This window comes from Pistacia vera, unplaced genomic scaffold (genome assembly GCF_008641045.1).
Source record: "Pistacia vera cultivar Batoury unplaced genomic scaffold, PisVer_v2 Contig545, whole genome shotgun sequence".
Classification (NCBI taxonomy): Eukaryota; Viridiplantae; Streptophyta; class Magnoliopsida; order Sapindales; family Anacardiaceae; genus Pistacia; species Pistacia vera.
Genome location: NW_022196385.1, coordinates 291,761 through 313,381, shown reverse-complemented (window position 1 = coordinate 313,381; position 21,621 = coordinate 291,761). Strand labels below are relative to the sequence as shown.

The following is a 21,621-nucleotide window of genomic DNA, read 5'->3' as shown; positions in this document are numbered from 1 at the left end:
ACTGTCTATGAGAGTACCTACCACACTGAGTTCAACAACAGCAATCCCTCTAAAACCTTCCTCTAGAAAACCCATAAGAATTTCTTTGAATCCCAGCTTTAAAACATTACAAAAAAGGCCCTCATGGCCTCATTGAGTGGACAAACTCAACAGAGAAAGCTCCCCATACTGCTCTTTGACATCATGGACACAATCGTTCGCGACCCTTTTTACCAGGATGTCCCTGCCTTCTTTGGGTACTCGCTCTTTTGCTTTATTGTTTATGTTTTGTTAGAAATTGGGACGCCAAAGTCAAAGCCCTTTGAAGGAAAAAAAAAAAAAAAACTTCTACGTAAGCAATGAAAATGAATTAGTGTGAGCAGAATTAGATTATTTGTGAAGAATTCTGATCAAATAAAGGGTAAAGAGAGATAGTGGGGTTGTTTTGCTGGTGGGTTATTTCAATAATGCTGATTAGTATCATGTCGAAGAAGTTAATACTTAAGACCATTGAATGAGGACGAAATATTCTCAGTTTTCATGCTACTTTTCAATGTGATGTGATTATGATCTAAGAAAGGGAAAGCTTCGTGAAGAGTAGATTGTTTGGTTTAGAGAATAGTGGAGACTTTGTTTTTAATGGTAGTTTCTGATAATCTTTTAAAACTTAGAGAAATAATGTTTCTTAAATATCATGGTTATTTCTATAATGTTGGTATTGTATTGTATTGTATTGGAGAAGTTAACATATTCAATGAGGATGAATATTATTTTGGTTAACGGTTGATTTTGATGCGATAATTAAAATAACCATACCATCTCTGGTTATAAATTGAGAATCGTGTAATTTAATGTGTGCTGATATTAAACTAAAAAAGAAAGCTTCTTGAGTTGTAGTGTGTTGTGTTTGGGGTTTAGTTATGATAAATTTTATAGAACTTAGAGTTTAAATGTTTTTGGAATTTTAGGGGAGGTTTATGATGATTTTGCAACTTCAGAAAGGTTCTTGATGAAATGGTGGCATCTTTCTGCACTTCTTTACTTTAAGATGATCAAAATGGCTGTTGAGCTTAGTTAACGCCTAGAAGTAAATGCTTCCAATCCGTAGAAACTCATAAAAATATCGTTAATCATCTTGAGTTAGGGTCTATAAAGGTAATAGACGACCGCATCTAATGCATTGAGCATCTGTTTTGTGTGAGATGTTGTGCTTATTCACCAAGAGACTTGTTAAGGACAACGTGCTAACATGGTGATGAAGATAACTGTTGTTGAGTTGATGCTTTGCCGTTGCTTGCTTTTGGTTATGATTGCTGAGCTTGCATAATATTAGATTTATTTTTTTTTTTATTTTTTTATTGCAAGGTACAGTTTTTTACTTTTTGGAAACAAATGAATGAATCATGAATTCAGGAAAATACATTTGGTTGGGAGAGTTTTCAGAAACAGTATTTGGATATCAGCATGCCTTCTCTTTATCTTCCAGTTATTTCCTTATATTAAGATTGCAATAATCAAAATGAGAATTTATGCTCAGAATGCCTATGAAGGAACTAATAGAATGCAAGCACCAACTGCATGGCTTGAATTCGAAAAAAGGGCTGATTGATGAGGTATGTGCGACACTTATGTCCAAATATTATCTTTCATCAGTTGAAAGAACTCATTTTCAGTTAAATTGATTTGAGGCATCATTGAGTATTGAATGATTAAATTTGTATGTATAGAATGTGAGTGATCAATTTATTATGTAATTAGGTCACTTCATGTTTGAAATTTGAAAAATCATTAAAGGTTTTATATCTTGTATATATTTTGATTGCATAATGGTATGTTATTGTTTTTTTTTGTGTTGTGTGTCCTTTTTTAATTTCGAAGTCTGGGATTGCATTGAAACACAAGTGATTTTGGAATTAAACTTGCTGATCAATAATCACTATTTCTGGATTGTTTAACTTGTCGGAAATGTGGGGTGGTCTCTCTCTCCCAAAAGTTGAGGATATCTTGCAAAGTATGCCCCTGTTTTTTTGGCAAATTTCTCTATACTCTTCATCATGTGATAGATTTTAGCTGAATAACTCCCTTCTGCTTAAAACCGCTCTATTGCTTTCTTAAATTACATCAATTGATCATCTAAATGAGCTGTTCTTTGCTTTGGTCCCTATCAAATGTCCTATACTAATGTGTTTTGTCTTATTTTAGATGGAGTTAGCCAGAAAATTCTTTAAAGACGGAAGGCCTTTCGATTTGGAAGGTTGGTAGTTTTCTCTTTTATGAGCTTGACAATCTAGTGCCTGCCATGTTAGAGCAGAGAGCATGTCTGGGTTTTGCCTGAAAATTGTTTTGAACTTTAGAACAAGAAATCATATGAAATGTATTTTTTTATAACCGAGTTTTTGCTTCAGTAACAATGCAAATTATATTTGTTATTTCTTTTCTTACATGTTGGTAACTGCATTATTTGTTTAGATTCTTTTTCAAAACAAGTGTTGGTTACATACTGTGAGCCAAGCAAATATGAATAATTGATAATAAATTTAATTAACATTTATCCAACTAAAATCTAAGTCTTATTCAATAGCAATTTTTGTACTGGTTAGTGGCTGTACCTTATCATTTTGTTTGTAATTTCTTTATGTCATGAATCATTTAGCCTGTCTTTTATCCTTTCCACCAATTATCAAATTACAAAGTGAAACACTGTATTTTATGTAATATTTTGAGAATCAATTGCAGATATACTGATTTATCTTTATTTCTGAATGACTATTCCTTGGATATGCTGATATGCTCTATGTTCTCTTTCTTTTAGGATCTATCCCTCCTTATTTGTAAAATACTAATTTTAACTAAAAATCTCTGCAGGACTTAAAATTGTATGAGAAGAGGATGATTATTACATAGAAGGTGTCGAAGAATTGCTTTTTGATTTAAAAAAACAAACTATGAGATGCATGCTTTCACTAATTTTCCTATCTGGTAAGGTGAACTTGGTTTTACTTTTGGAGGGTCTTTTGACCAACCTAAGCACAGAAAAAAGAAATTTATGCACGAACTTCTTTCTTTTAACAATATGGTAATACATAATAGCCGTTGCTTAAAATTTCTGTTCACACTGAAGTTAGTGGAAAGAGTGAGTATCCACACATGCTGTATATTTCTGCAGAGAGTGCCATCTAATTGGTTTTAAGACTTTTATGAATGTAAAACATTTCCTCTATGTATAGCATAAATACCTTCATACCATTAGCCAATCCTCATTCATACAAAGAATAAGCAATTTTTCTTTGTCCTCTAAATCAGCTCTGCATCCTGCAAGATGTATCAATTTTTATTTTATTGTTTTTATATGTCTATAAGGTACATGAGAGCTAAAACCTCCCAAATTGGAAGTGATGAAAACATTTTATCAAAATGGTGGCCAGTGAGATGGAGGAATCTCCAGCTCGCTAGTGCACACAACCTGCTTCACCAAACCGATAGTTGCCTTTAAATTTATAGAGTACACGATACACTTAAAGACACTTATGTTGTTATTATAGTTGAAACTATATTTAGTATTGTTGAGTTTTAATTTCTCTCGATGGTAATCTGAAAGCAAATTCAAATCCAAAGCGTCAGTTTCATCAGTAAAACTATCAGCTCCAAAATTTCAATGTTGCATCTTCAGTTTTTCAAAGGCAGTTCTTTGACAGTGGATGGGTCATCATTTTTCTGAAAATGTGTTTTGTAGGTACAGAATAATTGAGGACAAATTAAATCTCAACTTACTTATCATGGACATTTTGTTCCTGTGCCATAGGTATGTTCACTAGTTTGAAGTTGCTTGATACTAGAACTCGCTTTCTTACCCCAACATATTAAATTGGATGTATAGTGTGGTGTTCAGTATGGTGGTGGACACCAAAATTTAGTCTGTTTTCTTTGGTCAGAATATTATCCTGCCTTGCCTTCTTTTTATAGATTTTCAAGTATTCATGTATAGATTGACATTTGTTCTATTAGGAATAAATTTAATCTACCTAGTATTTTTAATATATATTGGAAATAAGATCATACTTCAAGATATGAATCAGCTATCAGTATCTATGTTTTTTTTTCTCCGTCATTGGAGTAAAGAGGTTTGAGGGAAATCTGTTCGTTTAATACATGTGTAGTATACTTATCTTTTTGCTAGTACTGGTTTTTGTAGATTTTAGCTTTCCACATAAATATTATTGTGATCATAAAAGCAAGTTGTGTCACAGCTTGTGAGAATGAATTAGGCTTGAGAGTTGTTGTGATCCATAATTGCAGGGCAGTTAAGCCATGTAAGTTCAACCACAGTCATTCACTGTTTGGGATAAATTATTATGTCATATACCTGAGCGGTATGGCATTTTGTGGGTGAAAGGAGCTTGTTCTGAGCTATCAAACCATGACTGAAGATGTTAAAGGTTTCTGTCTCACAAATTATACAAATAGTTCAGCGAGCCATCCAGCACTTCCAAACTAGAGGGTAGCCAGTGATTTTTTGTTGATCTCTTATTTCGAGATTAGATCAGTGGTGAAGTATCCTGTATTATCAGCATGATTTCTGCTATTTTAGCTAACAAGTTAATGTTCTTTTGAATGCCATCTGACTGTTTTAGAGAGTCTTCTACTGCAAAACAACGATTGTTCTGTATCTGTTGTGGACATTAGCACACGCTGGCCATCTGGACAGTGATACGTTTTTCGCCTTCTTTCAGGAAAGAGGAAAACTGATCCTGATTTTTACTTGGAAGTCGTGAGACATTGAAGGTTGATTCGGGAGATTGTATTTTCATTGATGACAGGTATCCTTCTAATTTCTATATATATTAAACTATTACTCTTATAGAATCTTGATTTTGTATGAATCGATTACATGTCTTCTATTCTCGTTGCACTAGATTAGTTCTGCCAAAAGTATGGGCCAAAATTGCTACTTCTTGACATGTTAGTTGGATTTGGATCATTTCAAAACTTCAGTTTTTGTAAAGTATCTGTCAAAATGATCTGCACAATCATCGTTATTGCTAGTAATCTGACTTTTAGAAGACATCAATGTTACTATTTTCTGTATTAATAGGTATCTCTTGAAAGTTGACTAGCATTGCCTACTGAATCGGCTTAACATGTTTTCATAGAAAGAGATTGGGTTTGTTTTAATGTCGTACATTTTGATTCACTTTGCTCGCTAATTTATTGCCTTGGACTGACACCAGGTTAAAGAACGTGGAGGCTGCAACTGAAGTTGGCATAGTCGGTCTGCAGTTCAAGGGTGCCGATTTTCTGCGTCGTGATCTCTCCCAAATGGGAATCAGCGTTTCAACAAACAAATTCCCCAGAAGTGAGAACCAATCCCAGATCACCAAAGAACAGAGACCGTAATTCTTGTGGATGGTTTATCCTATGACTTTAGCCTCCTTTTCATAATTGTTTTCCTTTTTTTTCTCAAATCGTAGTAAAATGCTATAAATTCATGAGTACTACAAACATTTTCTTTTTTTTGGCCATATCTCGAAAGATAAATGCCTTCATTCATCTAAATTGTATGCATTCTATTAACTTCTTGATCAAATATCAATCCTTGCCGAAATTCTCCCAGCTTTTCATCAGCTTCTCCAACTTACATGAATTTGTTGAACTTTTCACGTAAAGTTTCTTGTGATTGTACACGAGGTCTTTAAACGAATCATCGTCAAACTGTGTATTTCAGTTCCGTTGTGTAGGATCTGGAAACAAACAAAACAGCACTATCCATGGAAAGAAATCCAGGAAACAGTTCTGAAACTTGAAGAACTCTATAGTTTCCCCGTTTGTTATTTTGCAGAATTTGGAAGGCTGAAGAGAAACGTGTTTAATCCGCGACGTTTTTGTTGCCGTTACAAGATTGGTAACGTTACTGGAACATGAAACTTATAATCACATAACTTCAGTACTAAAATAAAGTGGTACAACTCATTTCATTGTAAATTATCATTTAATATAACAAGTTTGACGTTTTACGATATTAAATACTTGAATAATATGTTACAGGTGTACGGTTTTATCAGTTGAGTGTGTAAAAAACATCTTTCCATCCGTTAAAACATTGTTTAAAACCTGACTTGTTATAAGATTGGTAAGGTGATGAGTCTTAGGTCGATCACTGATCAGCATCAGAAGTATTTTTAAAAACTGTAAATTAGTCCTTAAATTTTAATTTATTTTTAAAATGCGCAAAATAATTAATTAGAATCTAAATTTTTGAAATATTGTAAAAACACCCCTAAATAATTTCAATCAGTCCCTATAAATTTCAAAATATAACAAAAACCCCTTGTAACTGAACTGGATCGGAGAGGTTACCCAATCCCGGTTTGACTAGCCGGTTCGTTTCAGGTTTTAAACAGAGCATTAAACTCGTCTTCATTTTGGTAGTACAATTTAACAAGTTATCCAGCATTGTCTAACATATAGATGATAGTATCTAGCGTTATGACAATGTTTACTAATAAAATTTGATATTAAATTTGTTTTTTTAATCAAATGTGTTTGAACTAGTTATATGCACTTCGACTAATTTTTTAGAAAGATTAACACAACAATCCACTGACCCCCAATTTAAACTTAATTCAGAATCTTCAAATAGAGAATTAAACTTGAAACTGTGCGTCTGTCTACCCTATCTCCAATTGGTTCTAACCATTTGAATATCATGGATTTGTTATAAATTACTATTTTCACTAAACCAGAACCAAATCAAACCAAATGTTTTTATTAAAAAAAAAAAAAAAAACTTGAACAACACGTGTGTATTAGAAATTCAGACCAAATGAATAAGTTATTAAATCTGTTATATAGTTAATTAAGGTCGCATATAATTAAAATTCTTTAATAAGAATAAATAAATTTTTTATTATAAATTTTGATAGTATTTCGGATTTTATTGAATTAAATTGCTAATTCAAACCAACTTTGAATTTTTACAAGAAAAATAATTATACAAATTAGTGAAATAATAAATAAATATTTAAAACATAAAGAAAATAGTGATTATGAGTATTTGAATATATAAAGATAAAGAATATACCTTGTAATAAAAAAAAAGCAATAAAAATGTATTACAGGAACAAAACATATCATGTTCTTGCGGTTGTTTGTTGATCTACTCTCTTTTTATCTCTCTTCTTCAAAATTCATGCTCTTGCTTTAACTGTTCCTCTACTTTTCCATTAAAATGAGCATGACCCAGTTCGCCATGGTAACTTTTCATCTTCTTTTTTCTCAAGTTTGGTTACTGTTTAACGTTCTCTGCCTTCAATTTATGTCTCTTTCAATTTATATACAAACCTAGTGGATTTCACGTTTGATTTTGACTGATGGGGTTTTGAAAGTTGAAGTTTTTATTACAATTGGTTTTTTAATTATTAATATAAAGTTGTTCTTGTGAATTTAGTTAGAAACATAATTGATGATATGCCAACTGGGTATTTGGGATGAGGGTTTGTTGAAATTGAATTTATCTTTAAAGTTGAGCTTTTAATTCTTAAAATGAAAGTTGTTCCTAGTTACAGTTTGGAATAGCTGTTGTTTTAGGGCATATATCATGTCTATCAATTCATATACAGACATAAATGATGATATGTCAACTGAGTATTTTTGGTTTCGTTGTTGATTTTGTGTGCCAGGGTTGTTGAAGTTGAATTTATTATCATTATAAAGTTCAGTTTTTCAATTCTTAGCTATTATTTTAAGGAAAAATATATGTTTATATCAATTCTAATGAAGATATATAGATGATCAACGGGGTGTTTTATTTTTAGTTTCTGTTGTGAATTTGTATGGTGGGTTGTTGAATTTGAATTTGTAATAGTAAAGTTCAGTTTTTTAATTTATAATTAAAGTTGTTACAGTTTAGTGCAGCAATTGTTTTGGGGCAAATATCATGTCTTTGTCAAGTCTTTATACAAATAATAGTGATGGTACTATGCCAACTGGGTATTTTTAGTTTCTACTGTTGAATTTTTATGGGGGCTGTGAAGTTGAATTTATCATTATAAAGTAAGTTTTTATTCTTTAGTATAAAGTTGATTTTTAGTTTAGTTATTGTTTTAGGTAAAACTTTAATGGATTAGTGTTTGTTAGGAAAACCCACTGGGATTGTTTCATTAATGGTGTTAATACTAATGATTAGGAAGTAGTGTTTGATGGAGCATTTATGATGGTTAAATCTTTTCTTCTTTTTTAATATTAGGAAAGTGGGACTAGGGTTTTGGTGTTCTGTTTTAGTAATTCAGTTTTAAGAAATGGCTGGAATTTTGATGAAATTCCAAACAATTAGTTTTTTTTTTAATAGTGTATTAGGCCAGCCAACGTTAATGGAGTAATGGTGTTTTTCATGTTCTTTGATTTGCCAAACTTTGGTACTGATGCTAGGACTAGGGTTTTGCATGTTTTCTTTGATCAAATTCAAACTAAATGGTTTTATTTGTTTGTTTTCTTTGTGTGTGTTTTATTAAGTAAATGTGAGAGGGGCCCATGATCTTTTCTACCCATACATATTGATGATGAACTTGCAGGTGGAGGAGTTGGCTTTCCTCGTGAAGGACAATCTTCCATGTAAGCATCTTGTACTTTCGATGGAGGAGGCCTTGGTCAACTTCCTTCAGGATGATAACAGGTAAAAAAAAAAAAATGTGTTATATGAAGCTATTTTTCTTAGGCTGTTAGCTTTGTGAAATTTTTAATAATATGTTTGATTGCAGCAATGATGGGTCCTTGAGTTGGAACCAATGAACTCTACAGTCGTGCTTCTCTTGCATAGATTGGCAGATATATTTGGGTAGTTCTTTTATTCCTTTTTCCCCTTCCTGCTTCATACCCTAAATCCCCAACCTCTCCTTATGAGTTCACTGGGTTCGAATCTGAAGACTAGTATCAGATTTTACACCCTTGGGGGCTTTTAAACTTGTGAGAATTATATCCCAAGTGGATAGCCTCATGGGAATATGGGCCTCAGAGGACTACTGCAGGGCATTCCTTTAAATGCGATATTTGTTGCTAAATTGATCTCATCCTTTCATATATGCATTATGTTCTAAATTGAGATTCATTTGATTACAGGATTACTATTTTTTTAAGCCTTTCATTGATTCATGAACTTTTTTGATTATGTAGATTTGCCCATGAATCTGTCGGTGAAGGAGATGATCGACACTTGATTTTAGAGCGATGCCCTGAGACTTCAATGTATGTGAAGAAAACATGATGCCATACCTAGGATTTGTTACATTATATATTCACTCTTGATCTATCTCTTATGTTGTGGTGTATTAAAGTTTGCTGGATAAATAATCCTGGGAGCACATATATAAAACATGTAATGAGGTGATGATGTGGATCATGTTGCCGCTTATTAGATCCTTAATCTTCTATCCTCAAATATGAAGCTAAATAGGTGGACTTTATCATAATAATTACTAGGCAACATGGTTCTCAGCTATTGTAGATTGCTGTGGCTTTTGAAACATGTTCTAAACTGCACAACATCAACTTGATGACTTGAGAGAACCATTGAAAGATGCCTTCTGATTCCTAATACTATAGTTTTAGGGTATAAAACTAGTTTAAGACAACGGTACTTCGATGATGAAAGTAAGAGACTATAAAACAAAAGTGGAATCTGTTCAATTGTTGTAAAACAGTTCCTAGTGAACCACTTAATTAGTGCAGGTTCTCGAGAAGATTGAAGGTGTTTAATTTCGTTACAAATTTTCTATTTTATTTTTTATTTTAGAAAATTTAAGTGTATTGTTTTACTCTGAATTAATTAATTTAGCGTTTGTAATGATTATAGATATATTGATGAGAATTGCAAATTTGGAAGAGCCAGAGGAAAAAAGTTCCAAAGCCCATTATTATGATGGATTGGTATTACTTTCAAGGTATGAATTTACACAATCATTTCTCAAGTATTTTTACTTAAAACCTGATAATCGCTTGTCTCGGAATTGATCAATATCGTCATTACAATTTAGGTCTATTGTTTGGGCACTAACTACTGTGTTTTTCAGTGCTTTGTATAATGTAGGTCGCAAGGCTGAAGCTGTAAAGCATCTGCGTTTAGCTGCTGCATATAATCCCGAGTATAATGAACTACTGCAACAATGCGAAAATGATGACAATGATTTTACAAGTGATCTTAGCAGCAGCAGGAGAGCAGATTACTAATTTATTTGTAAAGTGTACAAGACGATGTTGTAAACTCATCTGCTCGAGGCCACCTACACAACATATTCATATCCCATAAGTTTCCAGACTATCAAGATTATTGAGTCTGGCAATAATTTCCAGTCTTGGTCGATGAACTCGTGATAAGCATTTCGGCGAAGTTTTGCTATAAGAAGAGAATGTTAATTAAATTATTTCATTCCTTGGTTTGTTTATTGAATTGTATTATACATTGAAATAAGTTATAACTTGTGCTTTGTATAACAATAATAATTTAGAATTGGGACATTATGTCTTGTAATAAACTCCCTTCAATGTCATTGATTTCCCCTTGAGCTTTTGCTTAATTTTGATTATTTCCCCAAACATTTTACTTTAAATTATTATTGACCTTTATCACTTCTCAGATTTTGCTAAGGTATTGGTAACCACTGTTCATGTTAGGTTTGGCAAAAATACTAGACGGGATCGGTTGCTTGGGAAAATCCAGTTTCATTGGACAAGGTATCCTCGGAAAATTTGAGAGTTGTTGGGAAAAGATGCCACCCTAGAAGGCTAGAACCGAAGGCAAGGATTAGAGTCGAAGTTGAGCTACAAATGTACGTGTTTCAAATCAAGATTAGAGGTAAGGTTCTCGACCTCGACCCTTGAAATTTGTCAAGCTTATCTTATACAAGGATAATAGTAAGAAAAGCCACAAGTGAGATAAATAGTCTTAAGATTCGAACTTAGGAGTCAATAAAATGAACAAACCTCCTTAATCAATCTCTTTAAAATTAAAAAAATTCATATCAAATATCTAATTTTGCTAATCAGGAAGTCACCCTTTCACTTTTATTTTGGGCGTGAATAAGAACCAAACTAGAAACTCTTTTGTTATAATATAAACTTGTTAATGTAAATGGTGGGCATCCACCAAACTTGTCACGTACCTTAGACTATAACACATGGCCCTTGTTATGATACTCAAATGACGGATACATTTACGCATGTCAAAGTTTTATTTGTTCTAAGTGGGCGGCTGGCTATATGAATAACCCCCACTTTCTCCTGTAAACACACACAAACACGGTTGTTTAATAAAAGTTTTTCATTTCAGCTCTCTTTATTTTACTCTTTTATTTTCGGTCCTTCTTACTTCTTAGTTTATTTTATTACAATTACATCACTAAAATTATAATACGTTATTAGCACAAGGAACTCAATAAGTTTAACGGTTTTATTCATTCATTTTATAATACAATGGTATTTTGAAATATAAATTTAGGTGAGAAAATAGTATTTTGAAACTTTTTGGGTGAGAAAAAGTCTTTATTTTTCTTAATATGATTTTGTGTAAAAAACCGAACTAGCAACTTTCTGTCTATCAAGAAGGAAGTGCAAGAGTAAAAACGAAAATGTTGCTAGCATTCATCACCTGGGCTATTTCGAGCCGAGCCGAGCCGAGTTTTTCTCTTAACAAGCTCAACTGTTGTAAGGGGGAATGGATTTTGAGCCAGCTCGCGAGCCACCAAAAAAAAAAAAAATGCAGTTTTTTTTATAAATTTAGAGCAGATAGTCATTGGCTGGTTCTAGAGGTCCTCACTGGGCAGCAAATATTTTTCGGGGACCTGAGTTATCAATTCAGTTATCAAATATTTTGCATAATGCATTGATGGTATATTTGATAACTGAATTGGTGGTCGGAATTAAACAGAGTATAAAAACCAAGATGAATGGGGTCTTTCGTTTGTGTGTGAGTGTGACTTTGTATGTATTAAATTAATCAAACTAAAACCAAGATAACATTCATATCTGTGACCAAAATAACACACATAAATAAATACCTTTACAAGCTGACACCTTCAGCAAGACAACAACCTTGACGTCGACTGCGACAACGAGATTTGAAGGGTTATCAGCTGCGACAAGCCGAAAACACGACGGACGACGACGAAGCAGATGGGTTTGAGTCGTTTGACAACGAGATTTGAAGGAGACCCCACGAAGCAAACGACGCCAAAGCAGATGGGTTTAGGTCGTTTGACGACGAGATTTGAAGGAGACCCGATGAAGCAGACAATGGCGAAGCAGATGGGTTTGAGTCGTTTGACGACGAGATTTGAAGGAGACCCCACGAAGCAGACGACGACGAGGAAAGAAACTGGAGGTAGCTTACACTTGCCTAAATTTGTTGACTCCTTTTGGTTTTACGACAAACAGTGGCGGAGTCATGTTCTTAGGGCTTAAAAATCGAGGGGATCTTTATCATTTTTGAAAACATTTTCCTTTGAATTTTTTTTTAATCCCCCTTACTTTAAAAACCCTAAATCGGCCCTACGAGTTCGAGCCTGATTCGGCTAGCGAGCCTAACGAGCCGAGCCGAGCTGAATCAAGGTTAAACTCGGCTCGTAACGTCTCACGAACTAAGCTAAACTGGCTGAAATTCAATCAAGTTGAGTCGTTAACGAACCGAGCCGAGCCAGCTCGCAAGCGGCTCGGTTCATTGAACTATCCTATGAATCATCACATAATACAATACAACTTATTCATACAAGGAACGTGATGGATAGTTTCCAGACTAGGGAGATATTTTTGAAATTCTAATAAAAGTAAGGGTAGGTCAAGAATTAAACCTAGAAATTAACAAAAACAACAGGGACTAAAATGATAATACAACTTCATTTTCCCGGGTACCAAACAAAACAAACCCAACCCACCACACAATTCGGAACTACAATCTGAATGGCAGCACTGTCTATGAGAGTACCTACCACACTGAGTTCAACAACAGCAATCCCTCTAAAACCTTCCTCTAGAAAACCCATAAGAATTTCTTTGAATCCCAGCTTTAAAAACATTACAAAAAGGCCCCTCATGGCCTCATTGAGTGGACAAACTCAACAGAGAAAGCTCCCCATACTGCTCTTTGACATCATGGACACAATCGTTCGCGACCCTTTTTACCAGGATGTCCCTGCCTTCTTTGGGTACTCGCTCTTTTGCTTTATTTGTTTATGTTTTTGTTAGAAATTGGGACGCCAAAGTCAAAGCCCTTTGAAGGAAAAAAAAAAAAAACTTCTACGTAAGCAATGAAAATGAATTAGTGTGAGCAGAATTAGATTATTTGTGAAGAATTCTGATCAAATAAAGGGTAAAGAGAGATAGTGGGGTTGTTTTGCTGGTGGGTTATTTCAATAATGCTGATATAGTATCATGTCGAAGAAGTTAATACTTAAGACCATTGAATGAGGATGAAATATTCTCAGTTTTCATGCTACTTTTCAATGTTGATGTGATTATGATCTAAGAAAGGGAAAGCTTCGTGAAGAGTAGATTGTTTGGTTTAGAGAATAGGTGGAGACTTTGTTTTTAATGGTAGTTTCTGATAATCTTTTAAAACTTAGAGAAATAAATGTTTCTTTAAATATCATGGTTATTTCTATAATGTTGGTATTGTATTGTATTGTATTGGAGAAGTTAACATATTCAATGAGGATGAATATTATTTTGGTTAACGGTTTGATTGATGCGATAATTTAAAATATAACCATACATCTTGGGTATATAATTGAGAACGTGTAATTAATTGTTGCGATATTATAACATAAAAAGAAAAGCTTCTTGAGTGTGTAGTGTGTTTGTGTTGTGGTTTTAGTTATGATAAATTTTATAGAACTTAGAGTTTAAATGTTTTTGGGAATTTTAGGGGAGGTTTATGATGATTTTGCAACTTCAGAAAGGTTCTTGATGAAATGGTGGCATCTTTCTGCACTTCTCTTACTTTAAGATGATCAAAATGGCTGTTGAGCTTAGTTAACGCCTAGAAGTAAATGCTTCCAATCGTAGAAACTCATAAAAATACGTTAATCATCTTGAGTTAGGGTCTATAAAGGTAATAGACGACCGCATCTAATGCATTGATGCATCTTGTTTGTGTGAGATGTTGTGCTTATCACCAAGAACTTGTTAAGGACACGTGCTAACATGGTGATGAAGATAACTGTTGTTGATGCCTTATTGGCCGTTGCTTTGCCTATTTGTGTATGATTGCTGAGCTTGCATAAAATATTAGAATTTTTTTTTTATTTTTTATTTGCAAGGTACAGTTTTTTACTTTTTGGAAACAAATGATACATGAATCTCAGGAAATACATTGGTTGGGAGTTTTCAGAAACAGTATTTGGATAGTCAGCATGCCTTTCTTTTATCTTTCCAGTTATTTCCTTATATTAAGATTGCAATAATCAAAATGAGAATTTATGCTCAGAATGCCTATGAAGGAACTAATAGAATGCAAGCACCCAACTGCATGGCTTGAATTCGAAAAGGGGCTGATTGATGAGGTATGTGCGACACTTATGTCCAAATATTATCTTTCATTCAGTTGAAAGAACATCATTTTTCAGGTAAATATGATTTGAGGCATCATTTGTAGTATGAATGATTAAATTTGTAGGTATAGATGTAGTGATCAATTTATTATGTAATTAGGTCACTTCATGTTTGAAATTTGAAAAATCATTAAAGGATTTTATTCCTTGTATATATTTTGATTGCATAATGGTTATGTTATTGTTTTTTTTTGTGTTGTGTGTCCTTTTTATATTTCGAAGTCTGGGATTGCATTGAAACACAAGTGATTTGGAATTTAACTTGCTGATCAATAATCACTATTTCTGGATTGTTTAACTTGTCGGAAATGTGGGGTGGTCTCTCCTCCCAAAAGTTGAGGATATCTTGCAAAGTAATGCCCTGTTTTTTTGGCAATTTCTCTCATACTCTTCATCATGTGATAGATTTTAGCCTGAATAACTCCCTTCTGCTTAAAATCCGCTCTATTGCTTTCTTAAATTACATCAATTGATCATCTAAATGAGCTGTTCTTTGCTTTGGTCCCTATCAAATGTCCTATACTAATGTTTTGTCTTATTTAGATGGAGTTAGCCAGAAAATTCTTTAAAGACGGAAGGCCTTTCGATTTGGAAGGTTGGTAGTTTTCTTTTTTGAGCTCTGACAATCTAGTGCCTGCCATGTTAGAGCAGAGAGCATGTTTGGGTTTTGCCTGAAAATTGTTTTGAACTTTAGAACAAGAAATCATATGAAATGTATTTTTTTATAACCGAGTTTTGCTTCAGTAACAATGCAAATTATTTTGTTATTTTCTTTTCTTACATGTTGGTAACTGCATTATTGTTTTAGATTCTTTTTCAAAACAAGTGTTGGTTACATACGTGAGCCAAGCAAATATGAATAATTGATAATAAATTGTTAATTAACATTTTATCCAACTAAAATCTAAGTCTTATTCAATAGCAATTTTTGTACTGGTTAGTGGTCTGTACCATCATTTTGTTTGTAATTTTCTTTATGTCATGAATCACTTTAGCCTGTCTTTCTTATCCTTCCACCCAATTACTCAAATTACAAAGTGAAACACTGTATTTTATTGTAATATTTTGAGAATCAATTGCAGATATACTGATTTATCTTATTTCTGAATGACTATTCCTTGGATATGCTGATATGCTCTATGTTCTCTTTCTTTTATGGATCTATCCCTCCTTATTTGTAAAATACTAATTTTAACTAAAAATCTCTGCAGGACTTAAAAAATGTATGAGAAGAGGATATTTTACATAGAAGGTGTCGAAGAATTGCTTTTTGATTTAAAACAAAACAATATGAGATGCATGCTTTCACTAATTATCCTATCTGGTAAGGTGAACTTGGTTTTTACTTTTGGAGGGTCTTTTGACCAACCTAAGCACAGAAAAAAGAAATTTATGCACGAACTTCTTTCTTTTAACAAATATGGTAATACATAATAGCCGTTGCTTAAAATTTCTGTTCACACTGAAGTTAGTGGAAAGAGTGAGTATCCCACACATGCTGTATATTCTGCAGAGAGTGCCCATCTAATTGGTTTAAAGACTTTTATGAATGTAAAACATTTCCTCTATGTATAGCATAAATACCTTCATATCCATTAGCAAATCCTCATTCCATACAAAGAATAAGCAATTTCTTCTGTCCTCTAAATCAGCTCTGCATCCTGCAAGATGTATCAATTTTTATTTTTATTGTTTATATGTCTATAAGGTACATGAGAGCTAAAACCTCCCAAATTGGAAGTGATGAAAACATTTTATCAAAATGGTGGGCCAGTGAGATGGAGGAACTCCAGCTCGCTAGTGCACACAACCTGCTTCACCAAACCGAACAGTTGCCTTTAAATTTATAGAGTACACGATACACTTAAAGACACTTATGTTGTTTATTATAGTTGAAACTATATTTAGTATTGTGAGTTTTAATTTCTCTCGATGGTAATCTGAAAGCAAATTCAAATCCAAAGCGTCAGTTTCATCAGTAAAACTATCAGCCAAAATTTCAATGTTGCATCTTCAGTTTTTAAAGGCAGTTCCTTTGACAGTGGAGGCTCATCTTTCTTGAAAATGTGTTTTGTAGGTACAGAATAATTGAGGACAAATTAAAGATCTCAACTTACTTATCATGGACATTTTGTCCTGTGCCATAGGTATGTTCACTAGTTTGAAGTTGCTGATACTATGAACTCGCTTTCTTACCCCAAACATATAAATTGGATGTATATGTGTGTGTTTCAGTATGTGCTGGTGACACCAAAATTTAGTCTGTTTCTTTGGTCAGAATATATCCTTGCCTTGCCTTCTTTTTAGATTTTCAAGTATTCATTTAGATTGACATTTGTTCTATTAGGAATAAATTTAATCTACCTAGTATTTTATAATATATATTGGAAATAAGATCATAACTTCAAGATATGAATCAGCTATCAGTATCTATGTTTTTTTTTCTCCGTCATTTGAGTATAAGGAGGTTTGAGGGAATCTGTTCTGTTTAATACATGTGTAGTATACTTATCTTTTTGCTAGTACGGTTTTTCGTAGATTTTAGCTTTTCCACATAATATTATTGTGATCATAAAAGCAATGTGTGTCACAGCTTGTGAGAATGAATTAGGCTTGAGAGTTGTTGTGATCCATAATTTGCAGGGCAGTTAAGCCATGTAAGTTCAACCACAGTCATTCACTGTTTGGGATAAATTATTATGTCATACCTGAGCGCGGTATGGCATGTTTTGGTGAAAGGAGCTTGTTCTGAGCTATCAAACCATGACTGAAGATGTTAAAGGTTTCTGTCTCAAATTATACTACAATAGTTCAGCGAGCCATCCAGCACTTCCAAACTAGAGGGTAGCCAGTGATTTTTTGTTGATCTCTATTTCGAGATTAGATCAGTGTGTGCAAAGTATCCTGTATTATCAGCATGATTTCTGCTATTTTAGCTAACAAGTTAATGTTCTTTTTGAATGCCATCTGACTGTTTTAGAGAGTCTTCTACTGCAAAACAACGATTGTTCCTGTATCTGTTGTGGACATTAGCACAGCTGGTCCATCTGGACAGTGATACGTTTTTCGCCTTCTTTCAGGAAAGAGGGAACCTGATCCTGATTTTTACTTGGAAGTCGTGAGACATCTGAAGGTTGATTCGGGAGATTGTATTTTCATTGATGACAGGATCCTTCTAATTCTTATATATATTAAACTATTACTCTTATAGATCTTGATTCTTGTATGAATCGATTTACATGTCTTCTATTCTCGTTGCCACTAGATGTAGTCTGCCAAAAGTATGGGCCAAAATTGCTACTTCTTGACATGTTAGTTGGATTTGGATCATTTCAAAACTTCATTTTGTAAAGTATCTGTCAAAATGATCTGCACAATCACTTTATTGCTAGTAATCTGACTTTTAGAAGACATCAATGTTACTATTTTCTGTATTTAATAGGATTCTTGAAAGTTGACTAGCATTGCCTACTGAATCGGCTTAACATGTTTTATAGAAAGAGATTGGGTTTGTTTTAATGTCGTACATTTTGAGCTTCACTTTGCTCGCTAATTTATTGCCTTGGACTGACACCAGGTTAAAGAACGTGGAGGCTGCAACTGAAGTTGGCATAGTCGGTCTGCAGTTCAAGGGTGCGATTTTCTGCGTCGTGATCTCTCCCAAATGGGAATCAGCGTTTCAACAAACAAATTCCCAGAAGTGAGAACCAATCCCAGATCACCAAAGAACAAGAGACCGTAATTCTTGTGGATGGTTTTATCCTATGACTTTATGCCTCCTTTCATATATGTTTCCTCTTTTTTTCTCAAATCGTAGTAAAATGCTATAAATTCATGAGTACTCACAACATTTCTTTTCTTTTGGCCATATCTTCGAAAGATAAATGCCTTCAATTCATCTAAATTGTATGCATTCTATTAACTTCTTGATCAAATATCAATCCTTGCCGAAATTCTCCCAGCTTTTCATCAGCTTCTCCAACTTACATGAATTTGTTGAACTTTTCGTAAAGTTTCTTGTGATTGTACACGAGGTCTTTAAACGAATCATCGTCAAACTGTGTATTTCAGTTCCGTTGTGTAGGATCTGAAAACAAACAAAACAGCACTATCCATGGAAAGAAATCAAGGAAACAGTTTCTGAAACTTGAAGAACTCTATAGTGTTTCCCTGTTCGTGTATTTTGCAGAATTTGGCAGGCTGAAGAGAACTGTTTAATCCGCGACGTTTTTGTTGCCGTTACAAGATTGAACGTTACTGGAACATGAAACTTATAATCACATAACTTCAGTACTAAATAAAGTGTTACAACTCATTTCATTGTAAATTATCATTTAATATAACAAGTTTGACGTTTTAAGATTAAATACTTGAATAATATGTTACAGGTGTACGGTTTTTCAGTTGTATGTGTAAAAAACATCTTTCCATCGTTAAAACCATTGTTTTAAAACCTGACTTGTTATAAGATTGGTAAGGTGATCGAGTCTTAGGTCGATCATGATCAGCATCAGAAGTATTTTTTAAAAACTGTAAATAGTCCCTTAAATTTTAATTTATTTTAAAATGCGCAAAATAATTAATTAGAATCTAAATTTTGAAATATTGTAAAAACACCCTAAATAATTTCAATCAGTCCCTATAAATTTCAAATATAACAAAAACCCCTTGTAACTGAACTGGATCGGAGAGGTTACCCAATCCCGGTTTGACTAGCCGGTTCGTTTCAGGTTTTAAAACAGAGCATTAAACTCGTCTATCATTTTGTGTAGTACAATTTAACAAGTTATCCAGCATTGTAACATATTAGATGATAGTATCTAGCGTATGACAATGTTAACTAAATATTTGATATTAAATTTGTTTTTTTAATCAAATTGTTTGAACTAGTTATATGCACTTCGACTAATTTTTAGAAGATTACCACAACAATCCACTGACCCCCAATTTAAACTTAATTCAAGAATCTTCAATAGAGAATTAAACTTGAAACTGTGCGTTGTCTACCCTATCTCCAATTGGTTCTAACCATTTGAACTATCCATGGATTTGTTATAAATTACTATTTTCACTAAACCAGAACCAAATCAAACCAAATGTTTTTATTAAAAAAAAAAAAAAAAACTTGAACAACACGTGTGTATTGAAATTCAGACCAAATTGAATAAGTTTAATCATGTTATATTAGTTAATTTAAGGTGCATATAATTAAAATCTTTAATAAGAATAAATAAATTTTATTATAAATTTTGATAGTATTTCGGATTTTATTGAATAAATTGCTAATTCAAACCAACTTTGAATTTTTACATAGAAAAATAATTATACAAATTAGTGAAATAATAAAATAAATATTTAAAAACATAAAGAAAATAGTGATTATGAGTATTTGAATATATAAAGATAAAGAATATACCTTGTAAAAAAAAAGCAATAAAAATGTATTACAGGAACAAATACATATCATGTTTTTGCGGTTGTTTGTTGATCTACTCTCTTTTTATCTCTCTTCTCAACAATTCATGTCCTTGCTTTAACTGGTCCTCCTACTTTTCCATTAAAATGAGCATGACCCAGTTCGCCATGGTAACTTTTCATCTTCTTTTTCTCAATTTTGGTTACTGTTTTAACGTTCTCTGCCTTCAATATGTCTCTTTCAATTTATATACAAACTAGTGGATGATTTCTACTTTGATTTTGACTGATGGGGTTTTTGAAAGTTGAAGTTTTTATTACAATTGGTTTTTTAATTATTAATATAAAGTTGTTCCTTGTGAATTTAGTTAGAAACATAATTGATGATATGCCAACTGGGTATTTGGTATGATGGGGTTTGTGAAATTGAATTTATCTTATAAGTTGAGCTTTTAATTCTTAACATGAAAGTTGTTCCGTTCAGTTTGGAATAGCTGTTGTTTTAGGGCATATATCATGTCTATCAATTCATATACAGACATAAATGATGATATGTCAACTGAGTATTTTTGGTTTCTGTTGTGATTTTGTGTGCCAGGGTTGTTGAAGTTGAATTTATTATCATTATAAAGTTCAGTTTTTCAATTCTTAGCTTATTTTAAGGAAATATTATGTTTATATCAATTCTAATGAAGATATAATGGATGATCAACGGGGGGTTTTAGTTTTTTAGTTTGTTGTTGAATTTGTATGGGGGGTTGTTGAATTTGAATTTGTAATAGTAAAGTTCAGTTTTTTAATTTATAACTTAAAGTTGTTACAGTTTAGTGCAGCAATTGTTTTGGGGCAAATATATGTCTTGTCAAGTCTTATACAAATAATAGTTGATGGTACTATGCCAACGGGTATTTTAGTTTCTAGTTGAATTTTATGGGGGGCTGTGAAGTTGAATTTATCATTTAAAGTAAGTTTTTTAATTCTTAGTATAAAGTTGATTTAGTTTAGTTATTGTTTTAGGTAAAACTTTAATGGATTAAGTGTTTGTTAGGAAAACCCACTGGGATTGTTTCATTAATGGTGTTAAACTAATGATTGAGAAGTGTTGATGGAGCATTTATGATTGGTTAAATCTTTTCTTCTTTTTTAATATTAGGAAAGTGGGACTAGGTTTTTGGTGTTCTGTTTTAGTAATTCAGTTTTAAGAAATGGCTGGAATTTTGATGAAATTCCAAACAATTAGTTTTTTTTTAATAGGTGATTAGGCCAACGTTAATGGAGTAATGGTGTTTTCATGTTTTATGATTTGCCAAACTTTTGGTACTGATGCTAGGACTAGGGTTTTGCATGTTTTCTTTGATCAAATTTCAAACTAAATGGTTTTATTTGTTTGTTTTCTTTGTTGTGTGTTTATTTAAGTCAAATGTGAGAGGGGCCCATGATCTTTTCTACTCCATACATATTGATGATGAACTGCAGGTGGAGGAGGTGGCTTTCCTCGTGAAGGACAATTCCATGTAAGCATCTTGTACTTTCGATGGAGGAGGCCTTGGTCAACTTCCTTCAGGATGATAAAAGGTAAAAAAAAAAAAATGTGTTATAGAAGCTATTTTCTTAAGGCTGTTAGCTTATGGAATAC

At 32.9% G+C, this 21,621-nt stretch overlaps 1 protein-coding gene and 1 pseudogene across 1 annotated transcript; both read left to right on the top strand.

The window, feature by feature from the left end:
* Positions 1-123: 123 nt before the first annotated feature.
* Positions 124-5,381, top strand: LOC116107684 (annotated as a pseudogene).
* A 7,496-nt stretch (positions 5,382-12,877) lies between these two features.
* On the top strand, positions 12,878-18,838 carry LOC116107646 (flavin mononucleotide hydrolase 1, chloroplatic-like). Its single transcript, XM_031393936.1, has 6 exons — positions 12,878-13,166; positions 14,447-14,522; positions 15,114-15,165; positions 17,651-17,738; positions 18,148-18,270; positions 18,760-18,838. The coding sequence occupies exons 1-6, from the start codon at positions 12,922-12,924 to the stop codon at positions 18,836-18,838; spliced, it is 663 nt and encodes a 220-aa protein (XP_031249796.1). The 5' UTR covers positions 12,878-12,921.
* Positions 18,839-21,621: the final 2,783 nt, after the last annotated feature.